The 14,498-nt window shown below is 40.9% G+C and overlaps 1 protein-coding gene across 1 annotated transcript in view; it reads right to left on the bottom strand.

The window, feature by feature from the left end:
- Nucleotides 1-14,498, bottom strand: part of pcxb (pyruvate carboxylase b) — a 332,441-nt gene that overhangs the window by 301,366 nt on the left and 16,577 nt on the right. Inside the window, exons 4-9 of the mRNA XM_080905198.1 lie at nucleotides 14,128-14,218; nucleotides 12,176-12,341; nucleotides 11,059-11,204; nucleotides 7,468-7,585; nucleotides 4,819-4,886; nucleotides 2,358-2,441 (exon numbers count right to left, since the gene is read on the bottom strand). Coding sequence (XP_080761324.1) covers nucleotides 2,358-2,441; nucleotides 4,819-4,886; nucleotides 7,468-7,585; nucleotides 11,059-11,204; nucleotides 12,176-12,341; nucleotides 14,128-14,218 — 673 coding nt within the window. The remainder of the gene's footprint in view (nucleotides 1-2,357; nucleotides 2,442-4,818; nucleotides 4,887-7,467; nucleotides 7,586-11,058; nucleotides 11,205-12,175; nucleotides 12,342-14,127; nucleotides 14,219-14,498) is intronic.

Here is a 14,498-nt window from a genome sequence, read left to right as displayed (position 1 = left end):
AAGGAAGAAAATGAAAGGTGATGCAGAGAGAAAGTGAGACCCCTGGTGATAATCTGCAAAGGCTGTAGGTCTGTGAGACTTTCTATTCACCTTTGTTCTACTTTGCAAAAAACTAAGCTGGATGAGAACTCAAGCTCTGTATGCAATAAACAGAAGAGGTAAAATCCAAACATTTATACGACTACTGTTACAACTTTAACTAGTAAAGAACGTAAAATAATCTTTTTAAAAAGAGCCTGTTGCCTCTTACCTGGCCTGAACCCAGAGAGGAAGAAGGGGAGGGGGACACAGACCAGTACACTAAAGGCCAATTTCAAGTTACCAATTAACCTAGCAGTCATATTTGGACTGTGGTTGCAAGTTTGAGTAGAGAACAGAGAAGTCATGCCAGCACAGGAAGAACGTGCAATATCCACCGTAAAGGCCACAGCTGGCCAGCAGATTCAAGGCTTCCTGCTGTGAGACATCAGTGCCAACCGCTGTCCCACAAAAAGCACAACATGTTCATCTTGTCAAGTTAACCAGTTACATTTTTAAAAATCAGCAATACAATATGCCTCATCCCTTTATTACAAGCTTAAGGAGATCAGCAACAATGACAGGCACCAACCAAAGCTATCATAATACAGCAATTCTGGATACACTGCAGATAAGTCATCTATGACCAAGACCATTACCTGTAACTGAGGTCTTAAACTGTAGATCAGCGGTCCCCAACCACGGACTGAGTCGTTTGGTACCGGACCACAAGAGTTGAGGCTCGGCTGTGAAATTTATGGTTTTGAGGGGTTTTAGCGGTTTCTTTTGTTTGTTTGTTTTTTAATCGTTTTTATCATTAACTCTGTTTCCCTGGGTCTTTTCCCATATGTTATGAATAAATCTTTTTTGGTACCGGTACTGGTTTTATTTTGTTGTATTTATCCGCGACCCCTTAAAGGCCAGTCCTTGAAAATATTGTCGGACATACACCGGTCTGTGGGGCAAAAAAGGTTAGGGACCACTGGTATAGATTATATTCTTCAACTGTAACGACGTATCAAATAATTAGATTACTGACTTTTTCCCTGCCCTGACGTCCAATCAGTCGCCAGTCTCCTAATCATTTTCTAAGTGCCACCGTGGGGAGACAAAGTATTGACTCTGGAGAGGTAAACTGGCAGGAGAACCTGCTGTTTGACTAAAAATATATTTGGCGCCAGTGTATCACTAACATATTGAAAGAGAAAGCAATATAATATATTTTATTGACGTTGTCACACTTTTTTTACCATTTGTATTTTACGGTTATTTCTATTTCTGCACTGACGAGTGAAGACACTACATTTCGTCGTATTTAAGTCAGCTGGGAACAAAAAAAACAAAACAAAAAAAAAACGGGTATGTGCATGAGCATGCATGCATGCAGTACTCTTGTTGGCACCTGTCATCCTCACACCAGAGCGACATCACTCTCATTTCAAGCTGTAATATGCAGTCAAGAGCTCGCCGCTGCTGCTCTTAAACACACAAGGAGACATGGTTTGTCACTTTAGGCAGACGAGCTGGGTGATGTTGATACGATTACTGGAGAAGGAGAAAAAAAACTCACTGCTAGAGCAAGGTCACATCACCCGTCTAAGTCTGTCTTACATAACGATCAGTAACAAAGATCATTCTTCAGCAAATCACCATCCCCGTCTCCAACCTCCTCCCTCATCGCTCCTATCCATTCCTCAACTAGACCATTACCCGAAAAGGCCATTTCTTGAAATCTCTCCTGAGAGATGAGGCTCGACTTAGTCATAGTTGAGCCAACTTTTCAATGATTAAAAAAAAAAAAAAAAAAAAAAAAAAAAAAAAAAGGCTAAAGACAAGGTGAGATGCTCTCAAACTGTTCAAACACTCATATTCACAATTGCATCCTCAGTCTACACTGCTGACATCCATTTCCACCCATTTTCAAATTACAATTTCATTTTCACAGTTAGGTAAAGCGTCAACATCCCCTTCTAAAAATCACAGGTAGTCGGCACATTAAAATTCTTGGGCAGTATCCCGTGGTCTTGCAGACCAATTATAGACAGGAAAGTGAATTGTATGGGGAATTTGCTCAGGCTTCTTAAAAACAACCCGATGGTTGACAGTACTCGCCAGGAAAGCCTTTTCAGTTTCAGTGAGCCATTTCTTCCCCAGGCTGCCAACTTTTCATAACAAGTGTTCTAAACTTAACGCTGCACATTCGACACACTGAAACCTGCTTTCACAGTCTGCGGAGCAAACAGCGCGTCCAAATGTAGAAGCCGTCTTCACATCAGGACACAACTGCAACAGGGGGGGGGGGGGGGGGGGAGGGGGGCTGTATGGGTAAATATCCTTACCTGTCTGGCAAGGTTGACAGCATCCGCGTGAAGACGATCTCTGAGATGAGGGTCCAGCTGGAACGCCGGTGCAATCTCCACAACCTTCAAATCAATCAATGGGACCATCAATATTACCAACATCAGGAGGAAAATGAACATCTAAAGTAAATGATGACTGCAGTGTGTACTGGCTATAGTGTGCATCTTTAAATTGGACCCCTGTAAGCCTAGCTTTCATGACACAATCTGAAACCTCCTGGGATAAATGAAGGCTCAAAACACACAGAGGATAGCACTTTTGTTTTCCCAGCATCTATTAATAACTTTCCCCACAGAAATGTAGGACAGTGAATCATCCGGAGAAACTGCAGAAAACCCGATTGACAAAAGGCAGCCCTGTTACCAAGGGAGCGTGACAGAAACCCAATGTAAAGCAGGGGTTAAACCCTCAGGTGAGCAGTCACCAGACAAAGACAACAGGGCTGGAGGCGGGGTCTGGATGTATCCACTGCCTGTAGTAGACCTCGATTATTAGTAGATTAGCAGCCCTTGAGGCACTGAGAGACACGGATGCTAATAATTCATTCTGACACTTCTGGAGGAATCTGGATTCAACTAAATCACAACACTCAGTTCTGATTCATTTAGCCCAACACAGAGGATAAAAATTTGCCTCTTAATTCTCTTAGACATTAGTGGTGCATTCGATAAGCCCGAAAGCAAATGGCTTTATTAACGAAGCGCTGAAAGACACGAGCAATTTAAAACCCTACCAAGGTTGTATGACTGAGTAATTAGCCATGGTGATGACTTTACACTATTTGAGGGGGATCTACAACTAGTAACCACATTTAAAAAAAATAATAATTAAAAATTAGAAATATGAAACACGATAACTGCACATCATCATCCAGTATGTTGACCTGCTTTGTAAGCCTTTTTTTGGGTGGATAGGCAGCGTGTAGCGGGCTTATTTTCATGGTAAACAGCGTTGATGAGAGTAAAGCTGTGGGTGATGAATCAGAACAATGAGCTTAAAGATGCTTAAATGCTCCAGAGAGCTGCTGGGTACTGCAGAGTTGGCAGATAATTGTCTATTGGTTCATTACTAGAAGTGGCTGTTTACCCGTAACACAGAAATGTAATCTATTGTTTATAAGGAATGGTGCTTTTTCTATAGTGCTTACAAAAGTGCTCCCAAAGCCCCAGATTTCACTGTATTTCACTATAAGACAAACTAATAAACCTACTTCACCCATTTAGTCAACACTATAATTTGTTTTTTTTATTTTCCCCGCTTGATAGAGTTTGTCATTTAAGCGTTAGTGAAACAGAGTGAGCAGATTATCTTGGTTATGCACAGCCTTGTGTTTAGTGTGGCTGCTGGGTGGCTGGGGATCACTACGCTGGAGCCTGATCCATTTCTTTTCATTGTGTCAAACAAGTCAACCCATCAGGGCAGCTCAGTTCAAGGCAACGTGACCAGTCACAAATTTTAAAATAAATGAAACCCCTAGAACTCAAAATCTCTATCAAATCTTAATGCCATAAAGAAGCCTCTCTCCAAGTAAGAGTAGCACTTCTGCGACATAAAGAAAACTAAAAATATCCCAGCTGCGCTCTGCCAACCCAAATCTACTTCAACAAGCGACTATTCTTGTTTCTGAGATTGAAAGAGATCTTAGATTAAGGGCAAAGGCAGATTAAGGCTGCCAGAATCAAAGACCAGCAGCTCTAGCATGAACAGAGCCACTAATATGATTATCATCTGTAATTTGATTAGAGGGGAAAGGAAGAAAGTGATGAAAACACATGATTAAAACTGCTCTGAGGTGACAATATGTAATGAAATATTACACATGATAATCAGCTTCCTCTGATGAAAGCACTGCTACATTGAATGATTAGATGGCAATTTCTATTTCTATTCCCCCTTTCATCTGATATTCAGTCATTTTTGTTAATTTAATAATCAGGTGATGGCGTAATACCTCATTTCTCTCCAGTAACTGTCCGATGAATGCCCGCCTGATTAATATGAATGAATTTAAACGTTCTCAAAGAAACTGCTTTTGTTGATCCAAGTTGATTTGTCGGAGGATTATGCAGTTACTGCCAAGACTCCCATTCACGCAGGATTAACAGTGGATAATTTTTATTGGAGTAAGATCCTCTTAACCCCTGCAGCTTGGAGCTTTCTATGACACTCAGGGCCACCTGTGCTATATTAACCATTATAAAGGATTATTAACGTCACACAGAGTACGCCACTAAATTAGCCCATTTCCTCAAATAAAAGGACAACTAAACACTACAGTCTATTGTAAATTTTCTCAGCAATGCATGCACACCCAATCCATGCTTATGACTTATTTCAGGCCCACCCACCATTATCAGGCACTTCATATTAATCTACTTAATGAAGCAACGCCGCAAATAAAATCTTAAATGAAAACAAAGACGAAAAAGAGGGCATCACCTTCTGGTGTCTCCGCTGAATGGAGCAGTCTCTCTCGTAGAGGTGGATGACATTACCATATTTATCGCCTGAGGAAAGACAAAGATGCAAGTGAGGAAATAACAGAGGAAGCAATTTGTATATATTAAAAAAAAGTAGATAAGCAGCAGTATGAGGACAAAGAGCAGTGTAAAGAGTGTGGCTGCGTTCAAGGACAGGACATTTTCTTGATGCTACGTGAGGCAAACCCAATTTTGGAGCACGAGAGTCGGTCCCCAACCCACCGAGTCGTTTGGTACCGGCCCACCAGAGTAACATTTATGGTTTTCATCATTAACTCTGTTTCCCTGGGTCTTTCTGCCATGTTGAAGTTGTGCGTCTTATTTTGGAAAAAAAATAAAATAAAATATTTTCACATTACCATAGCGACCAGAGAGCATTAAGGGGCAGAGAGGAGGATGTTACGCTCAATGTTGTTGGAGCATTTCAAGAGGATACCGCTAATAAAGCTAATTACAGTGAATTCGCATTTATCATTATATTTACACAATACCGCTATTTTGTTGTATTTATCCACAACACCTTAAAGGAGTCTGTGAAAATATTGTCGGACATTAAACTGGTCCGTGCTGCAAAAAAATGTTGGGGACCGCTGCTTTAGAGTGACCACAAACAGCTTTTTGCTGCAATTACAGCATCAGATTTGATCGATTGCTACTGCAGATAAGAGCTTTTAAACAACTGAATATGACATGAAATGATGAGTAAGACATTTTATGTCAATGTGACAACACAAGGCTTCTTTTAGTGGCATTATTACTTAACAGGACTAAAAGATAAGACTGATAGTTGAGAAGCAAACTAAATGAAATTCCACAGATTTTACTTAAATGTAGGGCTGTGCGATATGAACAAAATCTCATATCCCGATATAAGAATTCTATCGTCTGATAACGATATAAATCACAAAAATGTAACATTTTCTGTAAATTCTGTGAATCTCGGGCAGTTCGACTTGCGGGAAGTGTTTCCAGATGCGCGTCATGTAGCTGGAGTCAAGTGTTTTAACAGATGCATGAAACGATACATTTTTAGACATAAGTTGTAACGGCCGCCGTTTTCTTTGTGAGTATTTATTACACGGCGTGCTGCGGGGAAAAGCCTGTTCTGACGTTTGAGTCTAAGGTTTATTTTTTAGCACCTGGCGGCTCTTTTTTTACTTCTCATCCGTAAATAATCTGCTCTTTCACGTGATTCAGTTTATTTTGAAAAGTCTCAACAGGCTCTTGAGCTTTATTGTGAAAGGTTTATGTGGAACATAAACAAGCGGACACGCGATGCTGTTACCGTCGTTGTTGCTAACCACAACTCATAAAAACAGCCGCTTGTCTGTCCATAGTGTGGTTATATAAAATATAAGAGAAAGAGAACTTTAAGAAATTAATATAGCCACTACAGTGACCATCAAAACGATGAAAAATTACCGTAAACAGTTTATTTTGCGACACCACGAAACAAACGATAGCGTAAAATGAAACGATAGCCGTTTTTATATCGTCATCCGATATATATCGTTATATCGAACAGCCCTACTTAAATGGTTTGATGTGCAAGAGTTCATTAAAAGACAATGCAGTCAAGACAGTAGAGCCCTTTTTCTTCACTTATTTATTCCCCAAACACTTTCTAGATTGGTCCTTTTCTCTTCAATAACAGTGACATTTTTTAATTTGACTTCTTCAAATTTCTCCTTTTATTCAAATGATTCAAAATCCAAAGCTATTCAGTGGCTCACGGTTGTGAACCATTTTGTTGTTACAGCTCTTCATCTGTAACAATTTTACTGAAAATTACTGCAGTTAATGGACCATCAAAACCCTTTCAGATCAACTTTTCCAAATAATCATTTAAACTGTTAGTCATCACAATCAACTTGCAGAATAGAATACGAGCAAACATGCGAACCGCCATTTGTTGAGTTAAAACAGTCCAATAACTACAAACTATCACAGTTTAACCGCACTAGTTAACGTTATATACCTCTGAAATAGTTCTTACAATCTAACAGAAGCGAGGATTGATGGAAGCTGGGCAGAAAACGCAAAATAAATACAAGAAGAAATTAAACTGGATGGCAAAGGGAGGAGACAAGAAAAAAGGAGAGAATATTAAAGGGAGACCCAGAGAGGAAAGTGGAGACTGAAGGACTGCCAGAATTCAGAGGGCTGGCAAAGACATGGCTGTTAGCAGGTAATTCAGAAAATTCACAAAATCCTTTGCAAGCCCTAAAGAGAGCAATTAATCAGAGTGAACATGCACACGCATGCACACGTGATTAGCTATGGCAAATTCTGAATGCCACCTTGTGTATGTGTGGCCATGGAAACATGCAGACACCTCTGTGCAGTACAGGCACTTCCTGCAAGTGTTGGTGTCGGATTTCAGTACTGTAATAGAGTGCTTGCAGAGTTACATGCACTAAAATGAGAAGATGTAATGGCTGGAGAATAAATCATCTTCCCTCTCCTTGTTCATCTGCTTCACCTCCTCCCTTAGCACTCTTAGATTTCAAGGGCTACAATGCAGTTTGCCTTCTTAATGAAACTCAGATAAACATAAACCAGATAAATAGTTAAAAGGCAAACGTAAATGAAGTCAGAGTGCACTTACCAAGGATCTGTACTTCGATGTGCCTCGGCTTTTCAATAAATTTCTCGACAAACAAGGCTCCGTTCCCAAAAGCCGTCAGGGCTTCAGAGTAGGCCCGCTGGTAATTCTCCTCAAGTTCCTGACAAACAAGAGAAATCCATACATGTCCAAGTTAGTTCAACCGTTCAAGAGACACAGTCCCAGCAAACTAATGCTTTTCAAATGTATGGAGTGGTATTATTCGTGTTATTTAGACAACTGCTGTTCCCCTTTTGCACATAATATTTTATTTGTCCCGACAGAAATGTTTACATTCCCCTAGAGAGTAAGACGGGACACAATATCTCTGGAAGATCACAGTCCACCATGTTCAAGGTCACGACTCCATCTGTGTTTGTCAGTCTGCAAAACTCTGCCAGCCAATTCAGTCTCCTCTATGGAGGAAAGACACAAATCACAACCACGCGCCCTTCCCCTGAGCCTCAGGAAAGGAAACTCGAGTCCATCCTCAGCTGTCATCTCATAGCCTTGACAAAAAAATGCATTTGGAGGCACAACTACAACATTCAAGGGAACTGCAGATGTCATCAGCGCTGCTAAAAGCAGTGTGTCAAAGAAAAGGGCAGAGATGGCACAAAAGGAAGCCACAACTTTCAAAGAACAGGAAATTATACAACTAATACATAAATAAGCCTTTAAATATCTGATCAGACTCACCGGCTACCAATAAGGGGACAATCAAATGATTTAGAACCAAGTATTCACCAACTGGCTTTGTCACCACTTAATCAGGTGATCATGGACTGAAGCGAGTGCTACGAGCACAGGAAGAACAGCTGCTTTGCTAGTACGTCTACATCTCATCCAGTCATCATTCCTGCAAACTTAACACAACTGAGAAACCAGAAAAACCTGCTAGTTACTGTCAGGGACTCCCAAGTCTGACTGAATGCAACATTTTGGGGGGGAAAAAAATGCTTCAAAGTTGCTCAATTACATTGTCATTCACGAGCCTGTAGGTGCAAGAGGACTTTTGAAAGACTGGGAAACTTATGAAGATCGCATTTGTACTCCTTCCACATCTTCTCAGTGCATCGTCAGCTCTGGCCACTGGAGCTTTGACGCTTGCCATTCCCTCGTCCTCTTTCACTTCTTTTGGAAAGCATATCACATCAATCCTAGAGGGGTGGAAATACTAAAATCTAGCAGACTAGCTTATCTTAGCCTTGCTTATCAGTAAACATACACATCTCATCCTACAACATGTTGAGAATATTAGCTTCTGTCTGTTAATTCAGCATACAAATAACCTACGAGCCGGCCTTAATGGAATAAAAAGTCAACCTACGCATTGTTGCCTGGCGGTCCCAACAGTACAGAGAAACCTCTTTACAATTTCCTCACATCGTATCTGCTGGAGCTGCTGAGGCCCTTGTGACTCAACTGAATAACTAGAAATGTCAACAACTAATCAATTAGAAAAAGGTCACACTTTCCAATATGTTGCCGACTTGCATGACTACAGTAGGACGCAACACTGCCACCACTCATGTAGATCAGAAACTATAGCATAGTGCCAGTGAATAAAGCGGGGCTTACATTTAAACTGACACTTGTCAGTGTAACTTGTGTTTCTCGATCCAGGCTTTAGTAAATGTTTCGGGCAGCACATCCGCCCAACGACATGATACGATACAAGTAGGAGAGCGCGATCTGGTTAATCTGAGGGCCAAGTAAACACGTTAAACCATTTATGGTACTCATTCTTGAGAAATGCAGTTTAAAGGATAACATTACAGTGCTCAAAGGGTCATCAGGGAATATTATTATAATCTAGGGGCAGCAATGACGCTCCCTCCGCTGTCCTGATATTGCTAACGCTAGAAACAAAGCAACCTCGAGGCATGCACTAAAATAGGGGTGATAACTTGACACTTCCTGGTGTTTAAAGGCATAAAAGCCCCTTTGAGGGACACATTTTGAGAAAAAAAAATATATATAATTGTAAAGGGTAAAATAAAAATCACATCTCTGGCTTCTTTTTAACCCTCTATAATTTCTAATGTTATGTAATAAAACAGAAATAATGACTTAACACAATTCCCCTCATATTGAACAGTGTCAAGATAAACTGTACTGTCTCCGCTTGGCCAAGTCGCCAATAGCAATCAACTGAGGTTATGAGGTTAAAGTACAGCTATCCTGATTTTTTCTCCTCCACAAGCATTTCCCAAAACACCAAACATCAGCCAAGCGACGCCGAAAAGCTTAATGAATGTATTTTAAGGGACTCTTGCGAGGTTAACGGTCTGTAACCAGCACCGTTATAAAAAAAGATGCTCACCATACTCAATATAGATGAAATAAAACTGCAGAAGCACCATTGAATTATTAATGACCACTTTGTGGGTCATTTTGTGTCATGTCGGGCTCAGACTGCTGGAGCTTGGGATAATTCGGATATTCAAAGAGAAATCTGATCCCAGACCTCGGTCAGTGACGACAATGACTCGGATTCAGAGTCTTGGTTATGTGAGAGTTTTACATCGCTAAACAAAAGACGACACGTTTGATATTTAGTTTAAATCTGGGTGATTATGACAACACTTTTGCACAACTGAGTGCAAAACAAGCCAGAGATATAGCAGCCTGGGTTTGTCTAGAAACTGTCCCCTCTAGAAAGTCTACACTGTCCAGTCACATGAAGGCAAAAATGCCCCGGGTAAAAAAAACAAATACAAATTCCACCAGGCCTATGAGAAACCACACAGCATTATCGCCACAGGCTTGAGGAGGGAAAAGCCGCCAGCATCACTAAATGAGCTAATTTTGCTGAGCTAACTGGCTAGGTCGCACAGGCACATGTGGCTGCACTGAGCGGAGGTTTCCACCTCCATAGCCAAAGGGTTTTTCTGAATGTGGCAAGAGTTTTGAAACATACTTGCAGGCACTAAAGTTGGGATAATAAACAGAAATATTGGGAAGTCCAGTTGTTCCTGATTGCGTCATTGTTTTACATACAGTCTTGCTGAAAAACAAACGATCTGTCGGCCAATCTCACATTTTATATCCAGATAACACTTTTGAGCCAACAGATGAATCTAAAATTCCAACTCTTGTAATATGGGCCTACAATAAGATTATGCTACCTATTTTGACAATCTTCTGCTATTTATATACTGTTTATATTTCAGTTATTAGTATCAAGGACATGTTGAGACATTTTACTGTTATGGACCAAAAAAAAAAAAAAATCATTTAAAAAAAAATCAAAAAGGTAAGATGCATGAAATCACTGTTTTTATCTTAAACCGTGAGAATACTTTAACTGTGCCTGCTGGACAGCCTCCAATTATACTCACTTAAAAGAAAAGAGAAAGAGCCAAACATAAATCACTCAGACTCCTTCACTAAGTGACCGAGCCACTTTCAGGGCACAGATTCCAATACATCCAGAGTGATTGGTGCCCAGTTTGAGATTTTCAAGTAATTTCAACTCGATTCAAAGCAAACCGAATGAATAAAAACGAAAAAAAAAAAAAAAAGTGTCATTAGGTTGGTCGGTCAAGACGCAGTTTAAACAGCTTCCTCTGACACCATACAAGCGCTCACCTCATATTCTCTGACCACCCTCATGCCACGACCACCTCCACCATAGGCTGCTTTGAAGATAATGGGGAAGCCGTATGTCTGGGCAAACGCCTGCGCCTCCTGCAGACTTGAGATGGGAGCATCTGTTCCTGGGACCACAGGTACTCCTACACAGGGTTGGGTTTGTGACAAACATTACTTTAAAAAGGATGTCAAATGTTACAGAGGAGGGGAAAAAAGGAAAATAAAAACTCTAGGACCATAATTATGACAGTTACTGATATAATCAAAGAAGATTGGCAGCCATTAAAGACAGCAGCGCAATCTAAGATTCACTTGGTCTTGAAATACTAAATTATTTAGTGGCTCAAAATGACAAAAGCATCCCATTAATAGAAATAGAGCTTGTTAGATTTCCTACAGTTGCATAAAAGAAAAAGAGCATGCTCTTAAAATATTCATCACCTCAGCGAATACAAATTAAAGCGACAGCAAATGCAAAGGCAGAGTGAAAGCTAGATGGAGGTGTGAGTCATCTTGCAGAGTGATTTAAATTTAAACCACACTATTACTAATAGCGTCACAAGCTTTACATGCACACTGCCAGTCAGCTACGCTTCCATTTTATCATAGTAAGTATACAACTACTACCATCACATAATACGAATCTATTATACACGTTTCCAATTCCATATTTTCTCTTTACTCCAACAGCCTTGTATGACTCAAGGTTCAAAACAATCTTCATATTTTGCAGGGCCTTGGTGCTTCAGTTCATCCTCTGATACAAGCCGTTTCAATTCTCCCTTCGAGCCAACTTTCTTCTGATTTGCTGGCCCTTGCAGAATGAAGGCTTGAATAGCAGGGTTGTGAGGCTGCTGTGCTCACCTGAGATGACCAAATTAAGCACATTTGCCATTTTTCAAAGCCAGGAATATTTACAAGAAGCTGTCAGGAAAGGGGCATTTGGAGGAGTCTGAAGCCTGAGATATTGGCTCATAGAAATTTCCTGTACTGACTTCATTATTTCAGACACCTATATCTAGAAAAAGCACAACAGGTCCACTATAATGAGCAAGCCTCAAAAGCCTCAAACCTACATGCAACCGAGCATCATTTTGGGGTGGTCATATCATACCTGCATTCATAGCCAAGGAACGAGCCTCCACCTTGTCACCCATCTTGCGCACCGTTTCTGGAGATGGTCCGACAAACATCACCCCGGCATCCGAACAGGCCTGAGCAAATTCTGCCCGCTCAGACAGGAAACCATAGCCAGGATGGATAGCATCCACACCGTTGTCCTAAGTAGGCACAGATGGATAGACTTTTTTAAATTCACCCATCCCAGAGAAAGTAAATATAGCTCAGCTAAGCTGCATGAGTTGTGTTAAACAGAGAGCCACTGCGGGCCTCAGTTAGCACTTGGATGTCTAATAGTAAGAGAAACAAAGAGGTGTCACACACTAACCTAAATGCTTTAACACATGCAATCTCATGGTAGTGCAAAGAATTTGTGTTACTTAAAAATGGTTCTGAGTTCATTTTATTCTCATTTTATCTTAGTTACCATTACCTTAATCATCATCATAATGGACACCAGTAGGAGACTGAGTGAACAGACAGGCGTAGATAATTTGAGGGTCAGCGGGAAGGTATCGAGTAAGTGTACACACACACACACACACACACACACACACCCCAAAGGGTAGCAGACAGATACAGTAGCTGCCGAGGCTGACAGATAGAGCCATCTCTGGATCAGTATGTGCCATCTGCTCTCGGATACAAGGCGGACTATAATTATGGGCTGTCCCGTTGTTAAGGGAGCTGTTACTGGCAGGCCAAAAGAGGCACTGAGCCACACAGAAACATAGCAAGTGCCATGCATGCACACAAGCAGGTAAAAGAAGACAGAAAGAAACCCACAAATTTAACAAGACGTGGACAGCAGATGAAGATTAACAGGTTAATACGATACAGTAGGGTGCACGTGTGGGCTCACGCATTCACGTCCAACACAACTGTTTTAATTGTCATGTTGGACGATTTTAAGAAAGAAAATCATCAGCTTGTTAGCGGCTAAGTGAAGATACATTGTGAACAAGAGGTAAACAAACTAAATATGAAAGGGTGAAAACAGGAACACACAATGCTGGCATGGGCTGGCTGAGCTCTCAGATAGCCAGACGGATTTTAGAGAAATGAGTTTGATGCCAAAGGCTCCCCAACTTGGCTGGCTGACCACATGCCCACGCAGAAGAGTATAAAACATGAGAGATTGATCAGAAAAATGATAATAAACTGACAGCATATCCTGGAGGAGTGGAGAGAGGATGGGAAAGATGCAACAAAGAGCCGATATGATCTACACAGAGATAAGTGGCACAGGGAAGAGGAGAGGAAGGGAGATGGGAAATGAAAGTGAAAAGGAAGTAAGGAAAGGAAGAAACAAGAAACTGTGGACACTAGACACGGATACTGACCACGAAGGAAAACAACAGGGCAGGGGTGTGCGAGTAGAGTAATACAATATTCCCTTTTCTTGTGCAAGTAACACAGTGAACAGAAAAGAATCATATTCCAGTCCATGTCCGGTCTCCAGCTAGAAGCTTTTTTTCCTCCACTACTGACAGCAAGAGATGAGACTTGCATAGCATGGATTTTCATTTCAGTCAAAGGCAAAAATTCAATTACAGTCAATACAAAAATTAATAACTCGCCAGCAGCGCTTTATCAAATTCTTCATTTAGGGGACCGTTAAGATGCGTATGGCCACTGTACATGACAGCGCTGTAAGGAAATGGAGTATGCTGGTCTTAAATCAGGGGCAAACGATTGAACTGCTTTCATTTTGGTCAGAACATCAATCTGAAAATAAACCGTTTTATCTGAATTGCCTCATTTTGTTTATTTAACTCCACCGAGAGCCAAAATAATAAGTGAAAAAAAAATCTGATTATCACATAGCTGTACTTCCCAGTGGCTTTATTATGTCTTTGTTAGCTCTTCCAAGTTTCTCTTGAGACATGTGAACCACCATACAGGTGAAGTGGAAGAGTTACTTTTGTGAAGGTGAAAACTCGTTACCTTGGCGACTTTGATGATGTCTGGAATGTGCAGGTATGCTGCAACAGGTGGCAGGCCTTTCCCAATCAGGTAAGCCTCATCCGCCTTCTGCCTGTGAAGACGAGAACACGCAAAGACGTGCATTAGTGAGACGGAAGGTGGCCAGCTCAAAATATAAATGTATAAAAATCAGGCTGCATGTACAAATATGCACCAGCTTTCAATAAATACTGGACAGGAGCACTTCAGTCAATCTATAAACACTTAAAACATTACCATGATCAGCGTTTATTGGGCACAATGCTGCATATAAAGAGTGAAATAGAAAATGATGGAATAAAAGTGGAGCCAAATAAAAGCAAACGCATTAGGAAGGAAAAACAGGAACAGGT

This window comes from Rhamphochromis sp. 'chilingali' (genome assembly GCF_963969265.1).
Source record: "Rhamphochromis sp. 'chilingali' genome assembly, chromosome: 1".
NCBI lineage: Eukaryota > Metazoa > Chordata > Actinopteri > Cichliformes > Cichlidae > Rhamphochromis > Rhamphochromis sp. 'chilingali'.
The sequence above is the reverse complement of the archived record's forward strand: the minus strand, read 5'-3'. Positions and strand labels throughout refer to the sequence as shown.